The sequence below is a fragment of the Ptychodera flava genome (genome assembly GCF_041260155.1).
Source record: "Ptychodera flava strain L36383 chromosome 3 unlocalized genomic scaffold, AS_Pfla_20210202 Scaffold_25__1_contigs__length_14229661_pilon, whole genome shotgun sequence".
In the NCBI taxonomy this organism is placed as follows: domain Eukaryota; kingdom Metazoa; phylum Hemichordata; class Enteropneusta; family Ptychoderidae; genus Ptychodera; species Ptychodera flava.
This window is the reverse complement of record NW_027248279.1, coordinates 6,295,227-6,321,047: the sequence shown is the minus strand read 5'-3', so window position 1 is coordinate 6,321,047 and position 25,821 is coordinate 6,295,227. Positions and strand designations below refer to the sequence as shown.

The 25,821-nt window shown below is 36.0% G+C and overlaps 2 protein-coding genes across 2 annotated transcripts in view; both read right to left on the bottom strand.

Annotated features, from left to right (window-relative positions):
* Positions 1–25,821, bottom strand: part of LOC139125229 (uncharacterized) — a 496,067-nt gene that overhangs the window by 340,249 nt on the left and 129,997 nt on the right. The gene's annotated exons all lie outside the window — the stretch shown is intronic.
* Positions 1–25,821, bottom strand: part of LOC139125227 (putative ankyrin repeat protein RF_0381) — a 49,736-nt gene that overhangs the window by 15,018 nt on the left and 8,897 nt on the right. The window contains exon 4 of the mRNA XM_070691325.1: positions 5,853–6,014. Within this exon, the coding sequence (XP_070547426.1) occupies positions 5,853–6,014 (162 nt within the window). The remainder of the gene's footprint in view (positions 1–5,852; positions 6,015–25,821) is intronic.

Here is a 25,821-nt window from a genome sequence, read left to right as displayed (position 1 = left end):
GTAAACAGCAAATGCGACTTTATCTGAGAGTACATGTATACTTGAGACTCTCAATAACCTTTTAAATGACATGTGTGACTGGTGCTGAGATGTAGGAATCGATACACCTTCTACCGGTAGCTCTTGCAGTTAATCATAGACCCTCCGACAAAAATTATCACGGATAAGGCGTGTCAACTGACATATATATGTCTATGCCTTACCTCAGCTTTCTTTCCCCTTCATTTCTCATTTCTCATATAACGGTAAATTATGGGAAAAAAGGTCAATAAACAAATACTCTTTACATATAAACATGATATACCGGTACTCCTTAGTGTTTCGAGTGTGTTACAATGTAGTACTTACTATTCAAACTATGCCATTGCATGATACTGAAGTTACAGATTGGTAAGTCAGTTCATACTTTGGAATCAATTTAGTTGGTGTATTTGTAGCGCAATTTGAGAATATTGATAAAATATGGCGAATAAAACCGATAAATGGGGACTATTACCAGCGAAACAGAGAAAGAAGGGCCGACGTCAGATACGCACACGTCGCGGTATTGGCCAATGTTCATGCCATACTGTTTATCAAACCGGTGACGTCACGCCTGGTGAGGATGTACTTTCACCTTTGACCTTCACGAAGTTTGGTATTCATTTGTGAATTTTGATTTCCCAATGTCGGGCTTGCTTGTAATTCAACACATAAACACTTGCTCATTGGCTCTTGATTTTCATCAGTTCGTAGAATTCATGTGTCAACGAATTTGCTATTTCGCATCTGTCAAACAGCTGCAGCTATGTCATTCCCTGTCCGACTCCGCAGCACACAGTCAATAGCTATCATGAATGAACAAAACTAAAATCCTGTATTTAAATGACGCAAAATCAATTGTTTCAAACAAAATTGTCATTTTTTGAGAAACTCCACGATGACATTTTAAAATGCCATATCCTCTGTGCTCTGATCAATCCGCCCATCCAGGTAAATTTGAATTTCACTTCCATGATCCCTCCATGGATATAAAAAAATAGATGAGCTGATCATCCATGGATATAAAAAAAATAGCGTCAATGATATGACACTGTGCTCCTCAGTGCATTTAGCGGCAGGGATGCAAGGAGAGAGGTTTGGGGAATGTTGCTGAGAAAGATGCAAAGAAAGGGTTGAAATGTGAAACTGTAATAAAACCTATTGTTTTTTTAGCTGTGAGCGTCCAGCTTGGTAAACATGCCATCTTGTAAATGAAGGCAAAAAACATAAATTTCAAACTTACATAGATCATCCAAATTGATTTATCTACAAGATTTTGTATGTTCCTTGCTACAAAATTCTGACCCAATTGAATTATAACAGGAAAACAAGCACGCATGATTGGACAGTGTGGACTGTGTATTGCATGCACTACATCTGCCGTGATGATGGATTGCCAGACGACCACACTGCATCAAAGAACTGTAGTTTAAAACGAAAATATAATTCTAAACAAACTTTCTTTGTGTCATTGATAGCCTTGATTTTCTTTGGATATTGAATGGACATATTTATTAAAGACGTCACTTTAGCTTGTCATTGATAGTGAAATGATTTTTTGCAGAAACTTGATCGGTCCAGCCAAGTACACATGCTTACTCATAACAGCTGGACTGCGATGATCACAACATTGTTTTGTGATATTCCGATACAAAATTAAAATAATTTTATTAATATGTCGCATTGACTATAAAGTTGCAAATGTTTCCTTGGGTGTTGAAACATGTTAGCATAGTGTGTTACAAATCAACACACCAAACAGCAATGTTCATGTAAGAACAACCTGCTTGATTTCCATGGACTTTCTGGTCCGCCCATCACACTGGGTCTGTTTCCCCTCTAGCTTCCGAAAATTCTTAGTAAAGTTACAAATTCAGTCTCAAAAGTTTGAGTAAATTTCAAAATTGACTGTATTGATTAAATTGTCAGTTATTAACAAATTCCTTGTGTATGCCAATACAGCTCATCTCAGAACCGGACATACTTATATACACACAAGATTTGGCAACACCCTGACAATGAAATAATCTTCAACAGCACTGATTTACATTTACAAATTATTCTATGTGAAGTAATTCTTCAATTGCAGATACTATGACAGAAGAGTTCAGCACTGCCAAGATATGAGTATAGCACACTGAATTTTGAACCAGAGTTATGAAAATGACTGAACTGTGTCACAATAAGTTTCTTTTATTAAATCAATCGTTTCATTTTTTCTAAGATTGTAGAGACTAAGGGTTAAGGATATTAGTAACTTTAAACCAGGAAAAAATACCAATAAGTGGAAAGGATCAAAAGAAATCAACTTATGTATTTCTTAGAAAGTAACACATAATTCTAATTTAAGTGATTAAGCTAGTTTTACAAGCTGACTTGTCAATGTTTGATGGAAAGAAACAAAAACCACGAATAAACCTCAAAAGCAACAAAATTCCAAGCATAACATTACACGATGGTTCAGAATGTTCATTTACAAAGATCACTCAAAATGTACTTTGAAAACGACTACCTACTAAAAGGGTAGAGTTGACTTTTCAGATCCTCAGATTCAGATCCTCAGATCTCAGATTTCAGATCCTATAACTTCAGATGCAGATTCAAATTTACAAGCCTTTTACAATACCCGTATTAACAGTATGATTGCAATTGTATTGAGGGAACGTTCACGTGATGATATAACAAGTCGAATCATTGCGCAACCTGTCTTCGACTGATGACGTTCTGATTCTGAGATCGAAGTTTTTAAGTTCAAGATTCAAGATAGAAATAAAATAATTTCTAAAGCCTTTCAAATCTAAATTATATCTTATTATCAGTATATAACATCAAACTTCCAAAGTTGTGAAATTTTAATTTCGAATCTGCGTTTGAGTTATGGAATCTGAGGTCTGAGAGCTGAGGATCTGAATCTGAGGATCTGAATCTGAGGATCTGAAAAGTCAACTCTACCTTACTAAAAGTCTGTTGAAAAAGAGTACGTTGTTTTTCAGGTCAACAAGTGATTCAATCAGAAACATGTGTCATGAAACGGTAAAACAACATCTGATAAATAAGTAACTTTTCTCAAGAGTAACTTGAAACGCCTCGCCTGAAAGAAAATTTCATCCCGTTTCACAGAAACTGACTGCGTATTCGAGCGCCACAGCAATGAACGGTCGGGGAATCCCGCGAAAAATCACTCACACGTGTACTCGTCCAAAACATTGATTGTTCACTTTTTAGCTGCATGATTCAGCCTGCCAATTTTTATTTTGTAGATAAATAATTGAATTTCTTATTTTTTTATTTCGTTTGTTAATGAAAAGTCATTTTAATATTTTTAAATGCTTTAAAAATTTCAAAACCCGCTGAAAAGCGACTATTTGGCCAAAATTCAAACGAAAAACAGGAGAACCAAGCTTGAATCATGGGTTATTTCTGTATGAATACTCTCAGTCTCTTGCGCTTACGCTTATTACTCTCGCCGTGCACGATTTTTGCATCAAAATTTTTCACTCATTTTCGTTGGTATGACTTTGAAACTCCAGGAAGCGATTGAGAAGAAAGCGTTACTTTGAATAATTGAGGTTCTTGCTGATAATTTGCCAAATTAAATGAGAAAAAAACACTACGCAAATGTCCACACGCTTACACACTGAGTGTTTCAGAGGCCAGCCTTTCATGTTCGTGTACGTGTGGTATAACAAGTGATCATGGAGGTAGAAGGAGACAGAGGTCTCTTGCACGGTCGCGCCGATGAAATGGGAAGCTGAAATTTTCGCTCGTAATTTTACAAACAAAATCGTAAATCCACTCAAAACTTCGTATTTTTGACATATTTGAAACCCATGAAGGAACATAATTCATTCCCTGCACAGTAAAAGGAGATCGAAACGACATGCATGTCAGGACCAAACGCACGCAAGATGTCCGTCAACATCCACTGACAGAACAAAAACAATTTGATCGAGCATGGACGTTCTAACGTAAATGCATCATTGTCTGTCGCATTTTCATGTAGGCCAATACACTCACACGTACGCTCTAAGTTCAATTATAATGTCAATTCAACCATCGTGATTCAACACGATCTGGTATTTTCGCTGATAGTGAGAGTGCAGGGTGAATGGTATGCTATAGTCGTTAGATAACACTGATCACGTGGTGTGACAAAAAAGTTTTACGGAAGTTGTGATCACGTGGTGTGACAAAATAGTTTTACGGAAGTTGTTGACGGGAATGACGTCAATTTTGCCTCTCACAGCTCTATAAGCTTCCTCACTTACGTAACTTCGTCGCTAAAAATAGATGAGCTCCCGCAGTAAATATCTGAAGTTTCTACAGGAAATCTCTCGTCTGTTCACAGATCTTTTTTAGCTTTCATTTTAACAAAAAACAATTCACAAGCTGTTTAGAGGGTAAGGGGTAAGGAAGCTTGAAATCCAGCAAAAGCATTAGCACAATTAGTCATATGCAGTCTTAATAATTACTGCCAGTCACTGCCCGTCGACTGCCCTTCAGGAGATTAACCTTCAAATTACTGTAATCAGTCGATATCTCAATACCAAAGACCATTAAAAATATAAGACATTGTTTTACTCTGAATGCCCGAGTCCTGTCTCAGAACAACCATCAATAATTGTAGTGCCAAGTTCTCAACGGGCATTGTTCGGACTTCGAATGTGATCAGCTTTGCCACTCGTTCGAAAATTAATGTTTTTGGGGTCTGGGACAACTATTTTGTTTGGGTTTACAGTGAGAAATGATTTTGGTATGAGATATTAACTGATTACAGTAATTGGAAGGCTAATTTCCTGAGGGGCAGCGGTGGTACGTTAACGGGTAGTATATAAAGCTGAAGTGGTGATGCATGTACAAACACGCGATTAGCATTGCTACTCGTTCAAAAACAATGTCTTTCGGATCTGGGACTATTATTTCATTTGTTTTTACAAAGAGTAGTGGTCTTTGGTATTACGATATCGACTGATTACAGAAATTAGAAGGTTAATTTCTTTGCGGGCAGTGATTGAAAACCGTGAGAGGGAAACCCACAGGACGATAGACCTAGATTGTATGTAATTGTGTGCTATCGTTTGGTCCATTTCAAGGTTAATTGACTCTGAATAACCTTATCATGGTCGTGACCCCCGTTGTTGACATAACCATATCAATACCCGTCAGGATTGAGTGTTCATTGCGTCCCTTTCACTTTGACCTGCACTTTGGATCAACCCGATCGGTCATTCGCCAATTTTTAAAACCTGGTAAATTAAGTTCTTCAAAGCCAGATATGATATGCTATTCTCCATGAAGTAAAGATGAATGTCTTATTCATATTTTTATTGGAGAAATCTTTCAACTTTTTAGTGTTTGGAAATAAGCATGTTCAATAATTTACATAGGGGACTTCAATTATATTCACTCAGCCGTTCGCTCACATAGCACTGTACTTCCATGGAGCTTGTATCACTGTTTTACGAGTGACTTTGTTGATTGTAGGTTTTCATTTGATCAAGGTGATGTAATAAATGCTGATCAGCACTAATGATGAACAGACGTTACCCTCACTTCATATCCTCACTATCGCTCACACTTCAATTGTACAGTGATTGTGACGGAGGCCTAATCAGTCGCATTCCTTATTCATTTGGTGTCACACATACCTCGCCATAATTTTCAATGTTAGCCCACTTAGATTTATCAATCTTAGCATTGAAGAGAGTAGATGGCAGTTTATGATCATAACAGACAAAGCCCACCTTAAAATATATCTTCTATGTTAAGTTCAATTAAGGAGTCCAGTGTTTCCTGTTAAAAACTTCTTGCAAAGCATATGACACACTTACATATTCACAGTCCTCGTACGTACTGAAGCGTGTATTGGTACAACCACAACGGTACCCGCGATCTTCATGAAGTTCATTAACTTCAGCATTATGGCTCAATAACAATGGTACAAGATCAAATTTTGCTTCCCTAACTGCGATGTATAGTGGAGGCCATTCACCCTAAAAATTAAGAAAAATTACATTCATTATGGATACAGCTATTTAGATTACACAAATAATATTTTCTCTGTAAATTTGATAAAGAAGTAGAAAAAGACTGGGCTCTAAGAAACTAGTCAATAAGAGCATGAATAAACAACAAGCAAAGCAAAGCTGCTCTAGGTTAAAATGTTCACGTAATAAGAGTCTTAAAGACTAAATATGATGTCTTTACAATTGCAGTACCATGGCATAAAGAATATATAAATGAATATAGAATGAAAATGAAGGGAACTGCTGGTTAGGAACTTTGTTTATGAGGTTTCAAGTAGCCTGTAAACATGGTTGAAGGCCAAAGTCTTGATTCTAGGGACTCATGTGAATCCTTTACACATAGAGTACCGCACATTGTCTGTACCATTAGATAATAACATATCATAAATTTTTATAATTTATGCCACTAAAAAGTAGGACCTACATAAATGTAATGAAATACTCAAGACATGTTATATTACCAAGCTATCTAATTTTACATCTGACAGAAATACTCAGTACTAGTACACACATGACATTGCATTCTTACAGCAGAATGATTACCAGGAAAATTCCACTGAAAATCAATCCTATACCCCAGCAGATATGAAATGATTCACCTTATAATGACCTGCGCGCCTTAAATTATTTGAAACTCGTGGAATAAACCATTTCAAAAAAGATTTTTTGACCAAAAATGGCAAATATGGCTCAAAAATACAGATATGCAAATTCCACCATAATTTCATTGATTCAGAACCCTATTTTCGTCATCCTTAGAAACTTGTAAACAGATTTAAAAGCAAGCGGACTAATAGTTTGAGAGAAAAAGATTTTTTGTCAAAAATGGCAAAACAGGAGAAAAAAATTCATTAAAAATAGTAACAACATCACTGTTCGCTCCCATATAGTTATCAAAACAAGTCAACAATTGTATGAAACATGGACATTCGGGACAGACAGACTAACATACACAGACTGGCACAGAGTGGTGACATTGACCCCAAGTGTGCCTTGACCATGGAGAGTGATAAAGATATAACAAACAGCTGAATGTTATGATAAAATAGTTAAGTATAGGCCTACAGACACTCAGAGTGAATATGTTACAGCAATTTGATTAGTTTCTTTTCATTTTTAGCTCACGTGTGTAAACACGTGGGCTATTGTCATAGCGATGTCTGTCTGTCTGTCCGTGTGTGTGTGTGTGTGTGTGTTAATGTGTGTGTGTGTGTGTGTGTGTGTGTCTGTCTGTCTGTCTGTTTACACGATAACTCAAAAACGCCTGAACGGATTCAAGTCAGATTTGATACACAGGTACCATATACTACATGCAAGAACTGATTAGATTTTGGTTAGTGTGGCTTGCATATTAATGAAGTTATGCAATATCGTTTTTTTCCGTACAATGGTTTCCCTATGGAGACGGTAATGACAGTGTAGACATATATCAAGAAATACTGCACAAAATTTCATGAAACTTTTCACAGATGACAATCTAAGAACATTATGATGATACTGTGAGTGTCATGTCAATTATCTCCTCATTTGCATATTTAATGAACTTTTGTTATTAGTGAGATAACTCTGAATTTCCTGCATTAAACTTGATGATACTTGCAACAAATATTGATCTGATATATATCTAATTATACCCAGAAGCATTAGGCAGTGTCAAGTTAATAAATAGCTCATTTGCATATTTTATGAAGGTCTGTAATTAGTCATATAACTCCGTTATAACTTCACCAAATGTGATGAAATCTGCTGCAGATACTGATCCGACTGATATCTTACTGTAGTGTAAAGCATTTAGTAGTGTGAAATTAATTAAGGGTTCATTTGCATATTTAATGAACTTTGTAATTATGTATATTACCTTGAAATTACGGCACCCAGATATTGATTTGATAAATATCTAATTGTACTGAGAAGCATTTGGCAGTGTCAAGTTAACAAATAGGTAATTTGCATATTTTATGAAGTTTTGTAATTAGTGATATTACTCCAAAATAACTGCACCGAATGTGATGAAATCTGCTGCAGAGACTGATCCGACAGATATCTAATTGTGGTGTAGAGAATTTAGTTGTGTGAAGTCAATTAAGGGTTCATTTGCATATTCAATGAACTTTGTAATTAGTGATATTACTCCAAAATTACTGAGTTAAATTTCATGAAACTTGCTACAGATGTTGATCTGATAAATATCCAATCGTACTGAGAAGCATTGAGCAGTGTCAAGTTAATAATTATCTCATTTGCATATTTCATGAAGTCTTATAATTAGTCATTTAACTCCGAAATAACTGCATCAAATGTGATGAAAACTGCTGCACATACGGATACGACAGATATCTAACTGTGTTGTAAAGCATTTAGTAGTGTAAAGTTAATTAAGGGTTCATTTGCATATTTAATAACTTTGTAATTAGATATCCAACTTTGAAATTTCGGCACCAAAATTTTGTGAAACGTGCTACAGATATTGATTTGATAAATATTTAATTGTGCTATGAATCATTGAACAGTGTCAAGTTAATTTAGGGTTTATTTGCATATTTAATGAACTTTCTAATTAGTGACATTACTCTAAAATTACAGCATTAAATTAAATAAAACGTGCTACAAATGTTGATCTGATGGATATCTAATTGTCCAATAAAGCATTGAGCAGTGTCAAGTTAATTAACAGCTCATTTGCATATTAAATAAAGTTTTGTAATTAGTGATTAAACTCTGAGAGTACTTTGCGAATTTGAAAAAAACCTGCTACATATAGTGATAACATATATCTCATTGTTCTGTGAAGCGTACTACTATTGATGAACCTGTTGTAAAACACGTGAGCATATTCAGTTCATATCTGGTCTACTTCTGTGATAATTTTTAAGATAATCAATCTGCAAGGCAGTTTATGTATTGACAATTATGTTATATTTTACAAGCACACAGAAAACTGTTCTTGATTTTTAGCTCATTTACAATATTTGACATAGACTGAAATACATAACATGCAACAAATATTTGCACTTTGCCCATGCACCAGATACACAGAGAAATTTCAACAATACAATCGTCAACTCAGAAACCTACAGGGAAAAGTAAACATTGTTTTCTTCCAGAACAGCTGGTGCATCCACATCTGGAACAACTTACAAACTTAAACAATAACACAAGGATGATGACACAAGAGATAAAGTTAAACTGTGGTGAACTTGACTATTCCTTTCAAATCCTTACCTAACTTGACATCTTAAACTAAAATTCACTGCATGGTTAATTGTGCACAAAAATACATCGGGGTGGACCATTTATAAGGGATGGTGTCTGGAAGATCAATGAGGTACATTATCTTTTTTATCCGATCCATTGTACATTCTTTTTTCCCAACTCTCCACCTTTTCTTTTTGTCAAACCTTCTCTGGCTGAATTTTTTATTGGCATTTGCTTGGAATTTTTTCAAAATCTGCCAGGATTTTTTTACCGCATTTCAACACCAAATAGTGTTTACCATATCAAATGCTTACTAAATCACCACATTATATACTCTTAGTTCGGTAGGTATAATAATACCAAAAAAAATCTTAAAAATACAAAATGAAAGATATCCCAGTAAACTGACAGTTTCGCAAAGTTGCCCCAAAAATTCAAAATTCCGGATTTCAACTTAAGTTCAATATATCTTATTAACAAAAACCCTAAGAACCGGTTTACTAAATATCAAAGCAATCAGACTGGTAAATTTTGAGAAACAAATTTTTTGACCAAAAATGAGAAAAATTGCCCCCCAAAATAAAAAATTGCAGATTTCATCCTAATTTTAAATATATCTAATTAACATAAACCCTAGGAACCTGTACACTAGATATCAAAGCTACCAGATCAGAAGTTTTAGGAGAAAAATTTTTGACCAAAAAAGGCAAAAATTGCCCCCCCCCCCAAAAAAAAAAAAAAAAAAAAATTGCCAGTTTCAACAGACCTTCAATACATTATATTGAGATTAATCTTAGATACCTGTATACCAAATATCAAAGCTATCAAATCAGTAGTTTTTGGATTAAAAATTTTTTTATCAAAAATTGGGAAAATTGCCCAAAATTACAAATATGACAATATCAATACAATTTGTACAAGCATGACTGGGGTCATTCTGAGGAACATGAATATTAAGTTTCATAGCAATCAGACGAGCCATTTCAGAGAACAAGATTTTTTGACTAAAAATGGAAAAAATACCCTAACAATACAAACATGATAATTTCATCCCAATTTTTGCACACATGATTTAGAATACCGAAAGAAATCTGCATACCAAGTTTCAACCAAATCTGACCAATGCTTACTGAGTATTAGCCATTTGCAGGATTTTTCCTTTTTCCCCCTTCATTTGCATATTTTTGGCACTGACATGTTCATTTGAACAAATTCACATGTCCACCCCTAGGTGCACCTGTACACCAAATACTAAGACAGTAGGTGCTACGCTTTAGGAGTTTTTGATGTTGACGGACTAACAGACATACATACATACATACACACAGACGCCATTTTGCCACCTTATACGAATACCTCCCATTTGCATATATACATATGCATATATGGGAGCGTAAAAATAGAAAGCAGCTGGTATTGTCATCAATTCAATTTGGCTTAACATGGGTGGCCTAAGGTACCTAAAAACCAAGTACGACAATAATCAGATTAGTAGTTCTTGCATTCTTGATTTTTGATCTTTTTCAGATTTTTCTACCTCATTTCAATTTTTGCAATGCTCACATGTTCATTTTAAGGACATCTCATATACATCATACATGGCACCATTACACCAATAATTAGCTTGACCCGTGCAGCTCCTTGCTGTGGATGGACATGCTGGTACATAGATAGATACATACTGCTGTGGATAGATGGACATAAATACATACATACATACATGTACATACATACATACATACATAAGTACGGTACATGCCGATAAGTATGTACATACGTACATACATACATATAAACATACATATACACACATACATATATACCATACATACTGGACAGACAGACAGATAGGCTGACATAACATACATTTTTACACCAGATAACCTCCAATAAGAGACCAACCTACATTATAAATATCAGCTTGCTCATCTTAATACAGCTGCTTATAATAATATAAACAAGAATACATTACATTCTTACTAACGTATACATGCCATGCTTATCAAGATCATATCGTAAGTATACATTGTACAACAGCATGTCTGTCAGGTTATAAAGAAACTAAAGCTCGCTGTCACAGTCAATTATTTTTACCAGTATTTTCATTCTATTGACTAAGCGCATTTAAACTCCTGAATGGCTATTTTTCACAAACTAATTAACTACTGATGAATGGGCGAATACTACATGTTCAAGTACCCAGAGAAAGTAAACTAAAGAGACAAACGTTTGCAATAAAAGAAGTTCAAGGTTATCAAAAGCATTAGAAAACGAACCATGTACCACTTTCATCGCACAGTTTACACCAATTGTATAACTGCTATGAATAACACATAAGCTATCCTGTGAACAAGAATTATGTGAGTTACATACAATAAACGCATTATAAGGAAAAAAAAGGAACAAAAGGGCAAGAAGTTAAGCACCTCTAGGAAACCAAAGTGGTATACCAATGGTCTTGGTAATTTAAAAAATGATGTTTACAAATTATCAACTACAGGTAAGTTGAGCAGAGACCCATATAATACTGAATTACGGAGCTCGTGCTACAATTTAAAGAAACAATATAAACGCCTAGTTAAAACAAAGAGAAGAGAATTTAAAAGTCAGATTTTAAACAAATTAGACAGCTTGGGGAAATCAAACCCAAATAAGTACTGGGAGCTGATTAATGAGTTGAAATCAGATTCACAAAATAATAGCAGTGAACACACACCAATTGAAAAAGAAAGGTGGTACAGTCATTTTAAGGCACTTAATACAAAGGTAGATTTGCCATTAATAGATGAGAATGTCATGATAGATCAACAGAGGCTGGGAACACAGATCTCAGCTTTGGACAAACCCATTTCTGAATTAGAAATTCAAAAAGCCATCAGTACTTAAAAGAACAGGAAAGCCCCAGGTATGGATAAAATAACAAATGAAATGATAAAAGCAAGTAGACATGTATTAATTAAACAAATCAAAACTCTTTTCAACATAATCTTAGCTAGCGGTCACTTCCTGATGCATGGAACACAGGCGTTATTGTACCGATATATAAAAAAGGAGACAAAAATGACCCGAGAAATTACAGAGGGATAACATTGCTAAGTACAATTAGTAAACTTTTACTTCAGTTCTAAAACAAAGACTAATTACTCATATTAAAAATGAAAACCTTATAATTAGGGAACAAATTGGCTTTATGCCAGAGTTTAGTACATGTGATCATATATTGTTTTAAAACAATTACTTACAAAGTATCTGAGTAAGGGGAAATATATATTTGGCTGTTTCATAGACTTTCAGAAAGCCTTTGATTCAATTTGGCATGTGGGGCTTCTACACAAACTATAAAGTATGGTATCACAGGGAAATTTTATAACATCATTAAGTCAATTTATTTAAATTCGAAGGGTTGCATTAGGGTGAAAGAGGGACTCACTGAACAGTTTCCCATGGAGAGAGGAATAAGGCAAGGTGACGGCTTAAGCCCACAGCTTTTTAACCTATACATTAATGACATAAAAGATTCGCTTAATTGTGTCACCAATGACCCACCAACTTTATTACGGAGTACTTTATCATGTCTACTTTATGCTGATGACTTACTTCTACTATCTGAGACACCTACGGGGCTACAGAATGCTATAAATTCAATAGGGCATTATTGTGAAAAATGGCATTTAGGCATAAACATTCTCAAATCAAAAATCATGGTTTTCAACAAATCGGGGAAAATTTTCAACAAATTTAAATTTACTATACATGGTAATGAGTTGGAAAATGTGTCAACATATACTTACCTTGGCATAAAGTTAAATATTACAGGAAAACTAAACAGAGCACAAATTGATTTGAAAAACAGAGCTATGAAGGCATGTTTTAAATTGAGACAGTTACTCTTTGCAGAGTCAAATATTCCAATTAAGGTCCATTTACAAATGTTTGATGCCATGATAAAACCTATTCTGCTATACTGTACAGAAGTATGGACTGCAGACATATGCACAAATGCAAAAACCATACTCACAAACTTAACAAACACAATTGAAAAGTTGCACATTAAATTTTGCAAGCACATACTTAAAGTGAATAACAAAGCATCCAACATAGCATGTTTAATGGAACTGGGTAGATATCCTCTAATTGTTTCAAGCATAACACAAATGGTCAAATATTGGTTAAAAATAAGTAAGAAAGCAGATACAACACTGACTCGTGAGGCTTATGATCTGGGTTGTCAACTGGACAATGCACATACAGATAATTGGGTGTCAGGAATTAAACAATCGTTGCTGCTCGTAAATATTGGAGATGCCATGAATGTAAAGATAGAAAATGACAAACAGTTTAAAACTAATTTTAATGTAAAAGTTAAACAGCTATTTGAAAAATGTGCATTTGAATTGATTCATGATGATACCAGACAAGGGCACCATAAAAATAAACTTCGCACATACAGAGAGTTGAAAAAAGATTTCTCTCTCGAAAGCTACCTTCATATTATAAAAAACCCAGATCACAGGTCAGCCCTGTGCAAGTTACGCATTAGTGCACACATACTACACATAGAAACAGGTAGATATAGAAACCTTGATGTCATAGACAGAGCATGCCCAATTTGCCTAAACAAACAAGTAGAAGATGAGATACATTTTCTTTTTCATTGCAAAGGATACACAAACATTAGGCATGATTTTTTCAGTAAACTAAACATTTGTAAAAACGCATTCAGAGGCACACAAGACCTTGTAAGCATCTTTTCAAGGACAGATAAAGCATCACGATGTGAATTGGGAAAATACATACATACATGTTTTAAACTCAGACAAGACAAAATGAAAAAGACAAAGTAAACTATTTATGAACCTTTAATATGTTGACCTCATGTACAGATATTTATATTTATATATATATTATATATACTCTTTCATTGTTGTTTTTGCAAAACCTTTATTGTACTTTATGATAAAGATCCCAACTGGGATACGATTTCAATAAAGGCTTACTTTACTTTACTTTACTTTACTTACAATGTACAGGTCTTTGGGTTGACCATTTACACTTGCATGTTCATCACACGTTTTCTTCAGAAGTATACACAGAAATTGTTGATAAGCCAGACATTAACGTTGCTGACTCATTTAATCATTGTGTGTGAGTGGTCAATTTGTATATGTGTGTGCAACCTTTCTGTTTATGTGAAAGCGGTCATAAATGGCACCCCATTTACATTGGCAGTCCTTGAATTTTGATGAATGATCTATTACATTTCACTTGTGTACCACATTTGAAAGCAATTGAAAGAAGGATTCCAGAGCTATGGCAAAACGGCTGTTAACATACAAATAGCTGTGGTCTCGAGTATGTTCAGGCACGGCTCCCTAAAGGGCGCCCTCTATCGACGAGTGCGTTTCGGTTTTAGTCAATCTTTGTATACTTATTTTATAAAAAGCGACTCCGCAAAATAGTATTATGTTGAAGAAATCCCTGAAATAATTGTTAATTTGACTAAATAACGGTATTTTTGGTTCGAAAATGGTATTGTCAGTTCGAGAACAGAATCCAGCCGGTAGACTTCCCCAGATCCTGTAAATTACCACATTGTCCGCTTTGGCCCCACTTATCATCACTAGTGTCACCTATACTGTAAGAAATTTCGCCCATGTATTAATGACTCGCCACAAAATATCAGCTGACCCTTGACGGACGACCTCCAATACGAGCTTAATTGGGGGCAAACTGTGCCAGCACTTGCTTTCCGTGGAAAAGAATTGTCAGCATGATATTGACAAACATTTCAATATTATATTCAAATCAGCGATTTTAGAAATATAAAATGTTTAGCGGCTGGATTTTTGCATTTTTCTCTTCGTAATTTGAGACTCCAGCCGCCCCGGGGAGACCCCTGGGGAAGCCCATCCAGGGACCAGAATGAGCCTTTGTGTAGCCAACATGCAATGCTTTCTGGGTAGAGACAGCTGACTGTATCCTAGCAACAAGACGGTCGCGTCCATTTCATCACGCTCACTGTCCCCATTTCAGCTGTCGCATTCAGCGATAGCGTCGGTGTGAGAGCAGTTCTGGAGATCGAGAAATACTCAACCTTGCTTTTGTCTCCGACGGTTTTTTGTACATGTCGTGAGTATTGACAACAAGGTGTTGCAAAAACAAAAAAAGATCAAACTTTTCTTGGAAATAAAGCTTTATTTTGACTGTCAACGGTCAACGTGTCTGAGTACTACATTTACATTCGAGAAAGTGCTGATGCCACAATATGCATGATATGCGTTCACCCACTTTCGCTCTGAAAACGTACACCTTGAAAGGTCAAAGTTCAACTTCGGTCAAATGATCGGACAAAAAATTGGCGCCATATTCAATTTTGCAGCAGACGAAAGCTGGCTTCTTTCACCAAAGTTTTCACTGAATCATTTAGAGTGTGATATGGCGTTTTGTGGTTATTTTATGACAATTGCAGCAAGAGCAACAAAAGAGCTACCTAAACCTGGAAATTCTACACAGGATAAAGGCAAAAATGTCAACAAAACAAGATTTATGCCAGTGTACAACACATCCATACGACACAGGTATGCTACCTATCAGGCTATTATGGCAACTAGCAGTAAATGCAAGTTGACAGTGGTCTGTTTAAACTCAAACTCTCAAAATTTGAGAAGACACTCAGTACTAAAGCTCAGTGGTTGCATCTGAACAGGGAACATGAAAAGACAACATTTCTACAACATTTTTCTCTAGCCAGTTGGCAAAAACTGCCTTTATAAATCCAAACTCTGCACACAGCATTAGATTGTAAAGAAGCAATGCTGACGTTCTGCTGTTGAACAAATACTATCAGAATCATGTTCAGAGTCTACCTTTCTCTACAATCGATGTCATAGAAGATACAATGAGACAGATGGGAAAATTGCGAAATTCTAATGAGACAAGGCTCAATGTGCCTGTTAAATGTGCTGTCAGAGCAGCTGGACAGTTATACCATGCATCGACTGGAAGAGTCATGTAATAATGTTTATTCAACACCATTGAATGGAGCCCTTTTAAAAGTTCAGGATATCGGTTTGCAGAAAAAAATTAACAAACAAGAAAAAAGAAAAAAAGACGAGTGATATACACCAGTATGAAAAAAGCATTGAAAAATCACACACTGAAAATGACAGAGATTTGAAGACTGTACTCGGTTCTGGTCAGTCATTTTCAAGCTATGAAACATGTCGTTGATCTGTTGAGTTCGAGTCTGTTGATTCAGCCAAGAAGAGTAAATCGTCGTTTTCAGTTAGAGTCCACGAACAAGTTGATTCCAAAAGACCACATCGGAAAACCATCATCTGTGGATTGGAACAAGAGTAGTTTCATAAGTGAAATATCAAATTATGAGGAAGGTAAGGAAGTAAACTAGAGTAGCCTAGCAGGAAAGTATGGGGTTGCAGCTGCAAATGGAGGTCAAATCCCGAAAGAATATGCAAAATCAGCTGGCATCAATATTGACAAGTTCAATATTCACAAGCAAGTTCAAGGTCGTGACTTTGATAGACGAGTTCGTCGGAAAACACTGAAAGGTCTTGGAGGGGAGGTGTCACAACCCCAGGGCAGGCAAGCAAGGACCCTGCAGGAAATACTGAAAACAAAAATTAGAAATGGAGAAATTGATATCGGTGAATTAATAGCACCTAAAGATTTTAAAAAGCCGATAATTGTAAAAGATGGCAAATTAAAAGAAGAAAGCTACACAATCTATGCTCGGAAAATAAATTTAGAAACTATCAGAAAACAAGAACTTGACAGACAAGTTAAACTGGGCGTTCTAAGAAGTCAGGTGTATGGATGTGATGACGCCTACTATCAGAACCTAGAAGAAAAAGAAATGAAGGATGAGTTAAGAAGAATTCACGAGTACGAACAAGGAGAAACATTGGATGAAATGCGAAGAAAACTGAAGAAACTACATCATACACGTCACTTCAAAGTATGGCATGACCATAGCACAGTAGCTAACCACTCCCATATTGTGTTTATGGTAAGCTGGGTGTACAGCGCTACCTATCTCAAAAATGAAGATTATCAGAACAAATATGGGAAACAATTAAGTAAATGTTGATAGTCTTGTTGAGAAGCCTCACTTATATATATTGGGCAGATCGAACTCTAACGATTCTGATCAGCTGTCCTACATCAAAACAAGAGTTGAAGATCTAAAAAGTGCGGTCAAACCAATAAAATCCAACGATGGAAGACAGCAGTATGAAGATGTACATAGATTCTTCCATGGTGACGGACCAGCACAGGAATTTGAAGATGGACACCACCAAAAGGGTGGTCACTACCAGTGTATCTGTGGAGCGGAATCAAAAAAGCATGACAATCTCTCTTCATGTTACAGGTTGAAGTTTCTATCCATGGAAAAGAAGCGTGACTTGCTGATCCAGGGAAGTCCCATATGGAGACAGCTAGAGGTCAGGGCAAACAATTCATCCGTTTGCAAACCTAACAGTGGCTGACTTAGGAAGAGAGCTGGATGCTTGAGGTGAAGAAACAGAAGGTTTAAAGAAGCCTGAATTGCAAGTTAAACTCTCTGAAATCTTACACGGTATTCAGAGAGTACCATCATTGCTTCATCTATCTCCAAAAGCAAACCTTGCTGACATCAACTGCTCCAGATATGAAATACGGATAGTTTCAATCGGATTCGAACCCACAACATACGGCATCAGTCGCCTAGCTGAGAGGCCTGAGACAGAACCAGTCGGCTAAATCTCCACTCCCAAATAAGAGTGGTTCAATAGCCGGCTAAGTTGTTACATTTTTCTGACTGAGACCTTTCAACACGTTGTAGAGTTCGTGAAGCACTCACGCACGCATGCTCACTATCAATCTCACCATCAAGCCTCTGCATGATATAAAAGGTCACATACACAATGTACTAGAAGAGCTACCATCACACATTGGAGACAAGGATGAAGCGGTCAGTTTACAAACCTTTATTCAGGCAACATATGGTGACAAAGACGAAATTCGGGGATGTGATGCACGCAAGGCGATCCTTTTGGTGTCGCAGTACCTACATGAAAAGGTCAGTGGTCAAAGTAGTGTAAATAGCCAACACAGTCAGCTTATAGACACGCTTGCTGAAATAAGTGAAATAGCCTATAAACATGATCACAAAAGATGCCCACGCTTGATTCTTCGACTGTATAATATTGCCTTTCTACTTTGAATCATGTGTAAAGCGATCTTCAGTTATCCTAAGAAACTTACCAAACAAAAGATGTTCAGAAGGTACTTCCACAATATAACTTTCATCAGCCGGATCAACTTCAAGTGGTTTCTCTTTGATCAACCAATGCTGAAAACAAGGAGAGAGTGTACAACAGAATTAGAAGAGTTACCAAAGCAAAATCATCGAAGCGGCCTGGAGGCACCATAGGGAATGCCATGGTATGCCTTGATGATGCTGAAAAAGGAAATTACCAGGGAGAGAGATCCATCACAAATTAGTGAATCGGACAATAGCAAAATTGCAAAACAACTTCTCAAAAGACCAAACACCATTATCCCAGCAGAAACAATAAGTCGAAGACCAACAATGGTGCAAAGCCACTTTGAAAGAATACCAGATTTCTTGATGCAAGGTGAAGGTGTCTTGTGGAATAGAAATGTCTTTTGTGTTGAATTTTTCGATACTCAGGATTATTTCGAGGTACGTAAAGTTTTTCTTTTATTTTCCACAAACATTACAAGATTTACATGTATAATCATTGTCCATGATTATGAACAATGTTGACAACAAACAAACAGGCTGTGTTGATAAGATGGATACCAGGCTTTGCAGTGTTCCTTGTGAAGTTGGAGAAAACACTGCTTAATAAAGAGAACATGTTGAAATTATATCTCCAAAAGTTACAGCTTCATATATATATACTGTCATGCAGTCTTCCTGATATATTTGTGATGATTGTCATCACACACATAGCTGCTGGATCACTATCATTGCTGCATTTATTTCACTCCTTGATTGGATATTGGAACTTGTGTTTATAATTATGACTTTTCAGAATTATCACTTACTTTAGGAACATTATAATCACGAATAAATTTCTAACGTACACGATTATCCCAGAGCACAGTAATCACATATATACAGTATCAGGAACTGCCTTTACACTGGCCTTACACTGAAAATGTTACAGCTGTTTTGAAGCTAAACATGCTTGAATAATCTATACTTACCTTTATGCTCCCATAGGATTCAGTACCACCTCTGCATCATTCCGTTCATCTTGCCTGCAAAAGGAACAACAGTATATCAACAGATGTTGGTTGGATTGTGTGAATGGAGTAAGAAATGGTGCAATTACCATTCCACTCTACCAAATAAAGCTCTATGATAGCAATGGTGAAAAAAGTGGCAGCATTACCACAAACTTTGAAGATAATGACATAAGAGGTAAGAGTATATATGTGAATGAATCGGTGGTTTATATCACACTTTAACCTAAATTAGCTTTCGGCTATTTGAGGGATTTTGTCGTGTGTATCAACTGCAATGTATTTCTTGAATCCATGAAGTTGAATTTCAGAAACACACAACAACAGTGTAAAATAGCTTATTAAGGTACATGTAATGATTTTCTGACTGTTAGTACCAATTGCTCATTATGCATAATAACATATATTGAAGAAATATGTTCTACACATTAATATGGGTATTTTTTACATATACCTTGCAGATTCAGAGGAAACTCCAGAGCACATGCCCTCTTCAAAAGCAAATAGTGACGATGATTCCGTGTTTGATGGTATCCATGAACATGTCGTATTGAGGATGATGTACTTGCTCCTGGAATAACAATGACCTTTGATGATCCTGAACCTACTGGTGTACCTGAGGAGAAGAAAATTGAAGTTGAAGACATGGAAACGGATGATATGGACAATGGCTACACTCAACAGGGTAATCATTTTTCAGTAGAAACATCAAGAAAGTAATCAGTTTCACCTGAAAGGCAAATACATTACTTGACATGTTAAGCAGTATATGTTCCTAACACTTGGCTGTGTCACCAGATAGCAATGCAAATAATTCTCAGTCAGTTACATAGCTAAGGAAATGCAGCTATCTGTGACAGGAAAGGCTGTGTCTATGAGGGTAATCAAATGAATGCTCATTATTGCATAATAACATATATTGAAGAAATATGTTCAACACATTTATATGGGTATTTTTACATATACCTTGCAGATTTAGAGGAAACTCCAGAGCACATGCCCTCTTCAAAAGCAGATGATGACGATGATTCCATGTTTGATGGTATCCATGAACATGTCGTATCAGTTGAGGATGATGTACTTGCTCCTGGAATAACAATGACCTTTGATGATCCTGAACCTACTGGTGTACCGGAGAGAGAAGAAAATTGAAGTTGAAGACATGGAAACAGGTGATATGGACAATGGCTACACTCAACAAGGTAATCACTTTTAGTAGAAACATCAAGAAAGTAATCAGTTTCACCTGAAAGGCAAATACATTACTTGACATGATAAGCAGGAGATGTTCCTAACACTTGGCTGTGTCACCAGATAGCAATGCAAATAATTCTCAGTCAGTTACATAGCTAAGGAAATGCAGCTATCTGTGACAGGAAAGGCTGTGTCTATGAGGGTAATCAAAAGGTCAATATGAATGTTTGAGTTGAGTTCATATAGCCTAGCCTTCCCCACCACAGGTACATGTAGCTCTGTTTCCACAGCTTTCATATACACAACAGAAACTGATCCATATGCTACCTTTCATGTGAAATATGTATGCAGTTTGACATTATTTATAGATTAATTGCACAAACATGGTTTACGACAGGATCACCAGTGACTTACCTGTTTGTGACTATTAAAGTTAAATGCTACTCAACTGGTGTGGACCTGAATCATGTTGAAAAAATGATCTTGCAAATGCTAAGCAAGTGTGCTATGATATCTCTGAGCTTATTTACAATCCACACTGAGGGCATTTGCTTGTCAAAAAATCAAATAGCATCTGAAATTATGGAAGCAGCATCAGAGCTGTCAAAGTATGGCACTGAATTTCTTGTCATAAAATTTATATCTATTATATGATTTCCAATATCAAATGAAACTGCTTAATGATTTATTTAATTTTGGTATACACTTATAATTTGTACTTTTCTTATACTGAACATAAAAATGTTATTTGCATGCAGATCAGTCAAGTATACCTCATGTCGAAGAAACAACAAATTCAAGCATGGTCATGCAAGAAGAACCATCAATCTGAAGGTTAACAACAAATCCGCCACGATTGACAGTCTAATATTTGTGCCGGGCCAGACAAAAGTAGACAAATTTGGCAAAACACGCAGTCGTTTGAGGGCCTATCCCAACAATCAGAAAATAATGATGAATATATAGAGGCTAAAATGCAAGTAGGAACGAAGCTGTTAAAATCATAAAGAATAGCCAGACAGTCAATCAAGGAGTTGGAACAAAAATATTGTGTAAATCATGGGGGCAGTGCTCCGAATTTGGAAGATTATGAAAAGAATAAACATATACTGACATTGTACAAACAAACAAAATTAGCTGCTCAATTCCTAAAACGCTGGAATATTGATTATTGCTAAAATATGTATTTTAACGAAGGCAAATACTGTGTTTACAATTGTACATATCATTGCATTTTAAAGCTTACTACATTGTAAGAGGGACAGCAAAGAGCTTTGTGCATTTTTTTTGCATGGGCAATTGGCGAAATGGTTTTATCAATTTTCATCCGAAATATATATTTGCATTTCCATGCAGCAATATTAGAGCTGCTATTTTGTTAAATTGCACAGTACCTAATCTTGGCAATATAATGTTTAATTAATGCATACTTTAAAGTAGCACTGTTCTTATATTCTTGGAATATTGAATTTTGTTGGGAAAAAACAACCAACTCCTGTAGTGCTGTATACAGTCTTTGAGAATACTGACTAATAAATATGTATTGAACTTGTTCATGGGGTATCATGATCTTACCTGAATACTGCTCTTCAATTCATTGGTTTCCGCAATAGCAAATATGAAGCAGAATGTTTTAAACTGCCACTGCAATGCACTGGTTGTTTCCTGTATTCCATAGGAGAAAGCCATTTATTATCTACACACAACTGGCATGAGTAATATTCTTCCCCTTCCTGTTTCATTGCCATATAAAATACCCATCTTCACATGGAATGAACTACCCCTTTCCTTACCACAACAACCAATCACTGTCAGTAAATATTGTCTAATCCAACATTTAAAACGAGATAGAAATGGAAAAAAGATGCACTTCATAAGATACGACAAGACTACAAATATTAGACAGTGGGGACGTAAACTACATAATTGATTTCTAGACGACATTGGAATTTGAAGGTCATTACATTATGCAAACATAAAAACGTCAGTGAGACAACTTGGAACAAGTAAATGTTAAACGACGTCCTCTACATCTAACGAAAGCTGTATGCTTCGTCAGCTTGTATTAGTTTAATGCTTACATGGTAATAGAAGCCCTACGAGTACATTCGTTTCAAAATATCGATAACCTGGCAGCCTTTAGCCGAAGTAATGTAGGAAAAACTGATCACGTGTTTCTAAAATTCTTGCACGATCTGCAGTTCGCGGTCCCCCCCCCCCCCCCCCGTCAAAAGACACACGGCAAAACATGCTGTTATCGTATGCGTGTGACCCCTGGAATTCGTTTTGAAAATATTTGATATATACTTACCTCATTGTGTAGTTTCAAAAACGGCACCTGAGTCTGTCCCCGGCCTGGCTTGATGAATGATGGCGAATCAACATCATGAAACATGTGCTGATGGCCGCGGCCACGATCGACCATGATGGCGTAGCCACGACATCCTTCGTCTGAGTCCATTTCGCGATTTCGATATTTATAAGTCAGAACTTAGTGGGCTCTGAATATGCTAAAGACGGAAACGGTGAGGATGGTTGGCATAAATGCCGTTCCAAACCTCCCGTTTTGGTCTTTTGCCCACGTGAGCCGAAGCGTACACTCGCACACCACACGTACACAGACACGTCTGCGATCCAGTTGAACCTGGCCACGCTGGCTTAGCAAGCTCGTGGAGTTATGAGTATTTATTAGTACTAATTTGCATATTCATGAGAAATTTCTAGAGCCTCGCCTTAACATACTCGAGTATTCAAATTTTACCACAATTTAACCAAATGACCCCTTGGACACCCCTATGTAGTAGTAGTAGTAGTAGTATTTATTTATTAAAGTGACATGTGACATCACTAAAATCATATACATCACTTGTAAAAAAAAATACAATATCTCTAGAGTGAGTGGTCACCCAGCCCAACGGGCTTATAAGTCACTATAGTATTGGAACCATTGAAATACATTTGGCACTCAAATAAAAGTACAAAAAAATCTATTTAATATCATTTCTGAAATAAAGTCCTACGTCGCCTATGAAATGCCTTGACTATATACTTCGCTGTAATTCTAGTATTATTTTCCATTAGGAATACAAGTTTTCGAGTGTCGTCATATAAAACAAAATCTTGGTTTGAAAGTCTTAATGTACTATATAAGTGGTCACGAAGGTCATTGTACAAGGAACAGTGAAACATAAAATGTATTTCATCTTCAATTTCATTTGAAGAACACAACTGACAGGTACGTCTTTCTACACATTCGCCTCTATATCGGCCAGTTTCGATACGGAGTGGAAGAATACCGAACCGTTATTGAGCAAGTAAAGATCTTTCGGCTCTTGATAAATCTAATAATAAATATTTTTCTGTTCCAAAATTAAACTTAAATTTGGCATATGTATGCAATTTTGGCTTGTTTTTTACAAAGTCAGACCAATTTTTAGTACAGTCTGTTTGTTTTTTAATTCTATATTGTGAATGTTGCAAGGGAAAATATCATCTATGTCCAAGAACTCAAATATATTGTACATATCTGATGACCAGTTATTAATATTCAATGAGTGGTCCCACAAAAAATTTTCTTTGTCAATCTACTTTCATCTAAGCAGCACAGACGATTCCATAACCGGGCTTTGTTTACCAGTGCCTTGTGATACATGTATTCCAACCTGTGTCGCCATTTACTGCTAATATTGTGCAAATTATTAACCCCCAGGAAAAATCTCAAAGCCCTGTTCTGCACCGTTTCACACACTTTATACGTATTGTAACCCCAAGCTCCTGAGCAATAGTCTAAGATCGGCACCACACAGACATTATATATTTTTGTGTACATCTTAAATCCCATATTACTTAAAAAAACTTAATTTCGACATAACTGCACCAAGGGCCCTATTTGCCGATTTGGCAAGAGCTGCTGCTGTTACAGAGAAATCAAGGTGCTCATTACGTAAAACTCCAAGATATTTATACTGTGTAACAAAATCTAAATTGACATTTCCAATGTGAAATTGAAACTCGCTACGACTGCTATTTTTTCTTCGAAAGTGAACAACTTTAGATTTAAGTGCGTTCGCTGTCAAGCGCCAATTTTTACACCAGACATACTTTTGCAAGTTTATTCTGAATCTGAAAACAAAACAATATCATCAGCAAAGAGTAGCATACAGTAATTTGATCCACCAATCTTTATCCCACAATCTAAGCTTTGTAAATCACTAACCATATCATTGATAAACAAAGAAAATAGAGTTGGTGATAAATTATCTCCTTGTCTAACACCTGTAGTTGTGTGAAATGTAGCTGATAAGTTACCATTGAGACTTAAAACTGCATTGGTATCGCTATAAATTGCTTTTATGGAGGAATACATTTTACCATCTATACCATTCATCAATAACTTGTAAACGATCTCTATCTACAAAGTCAAAAACCTTACGTAGATCAAGAAATGAAGCAAACGTTGGTAGATTCTCATTCATTCTATTGCGAATGATGGTAGTCAGAGCATAAATATGGTCTTGACAAGACCTATCCTTTCTAAATCCATTCTGTTCCTCTGCTAAAATTTCATTACATTCTAAATAATTTAAAAGTCTACAATTCAAAAACGAGCTGTACAATTTCGAGATAGTACTTTGCAGACTGATGCCTCGATAATTTAGAGGTATACGTGGGTCAGATGATGTATCCTTATGGTATGGGAATAATAACAGCCGTTTTCCAAGGTGATGGCATGATACCAGTGTCAAAACATAATTGAAACAAATGTACCAGGACCTCTATTGTGTGTTTATTTTTCAAAACCTCATACGGGATACCATCTATGCCAGAACTTTTACCACTTTTTGCTCTCTTTACAACCTTGTCTATTTCGTCGTAAATAATATTTCTGTTGAGTTCTTGATTTGGCAGATAAGTTGGACCCGACATATTTTGTTCCATCAATATCTTATGTGTTTTTATTTGATCATGAAACCCAGCATTGAAATCTTGGGAATTTTTGTCCTCATATAAAGATGAGAACTGTTGACGCCAAGAATCTAGCACTCTATTATACACCTCCATCAAAATTGATTTCTTTTTGGGGGGACCTAAATTTTGAATATGGTTCCAG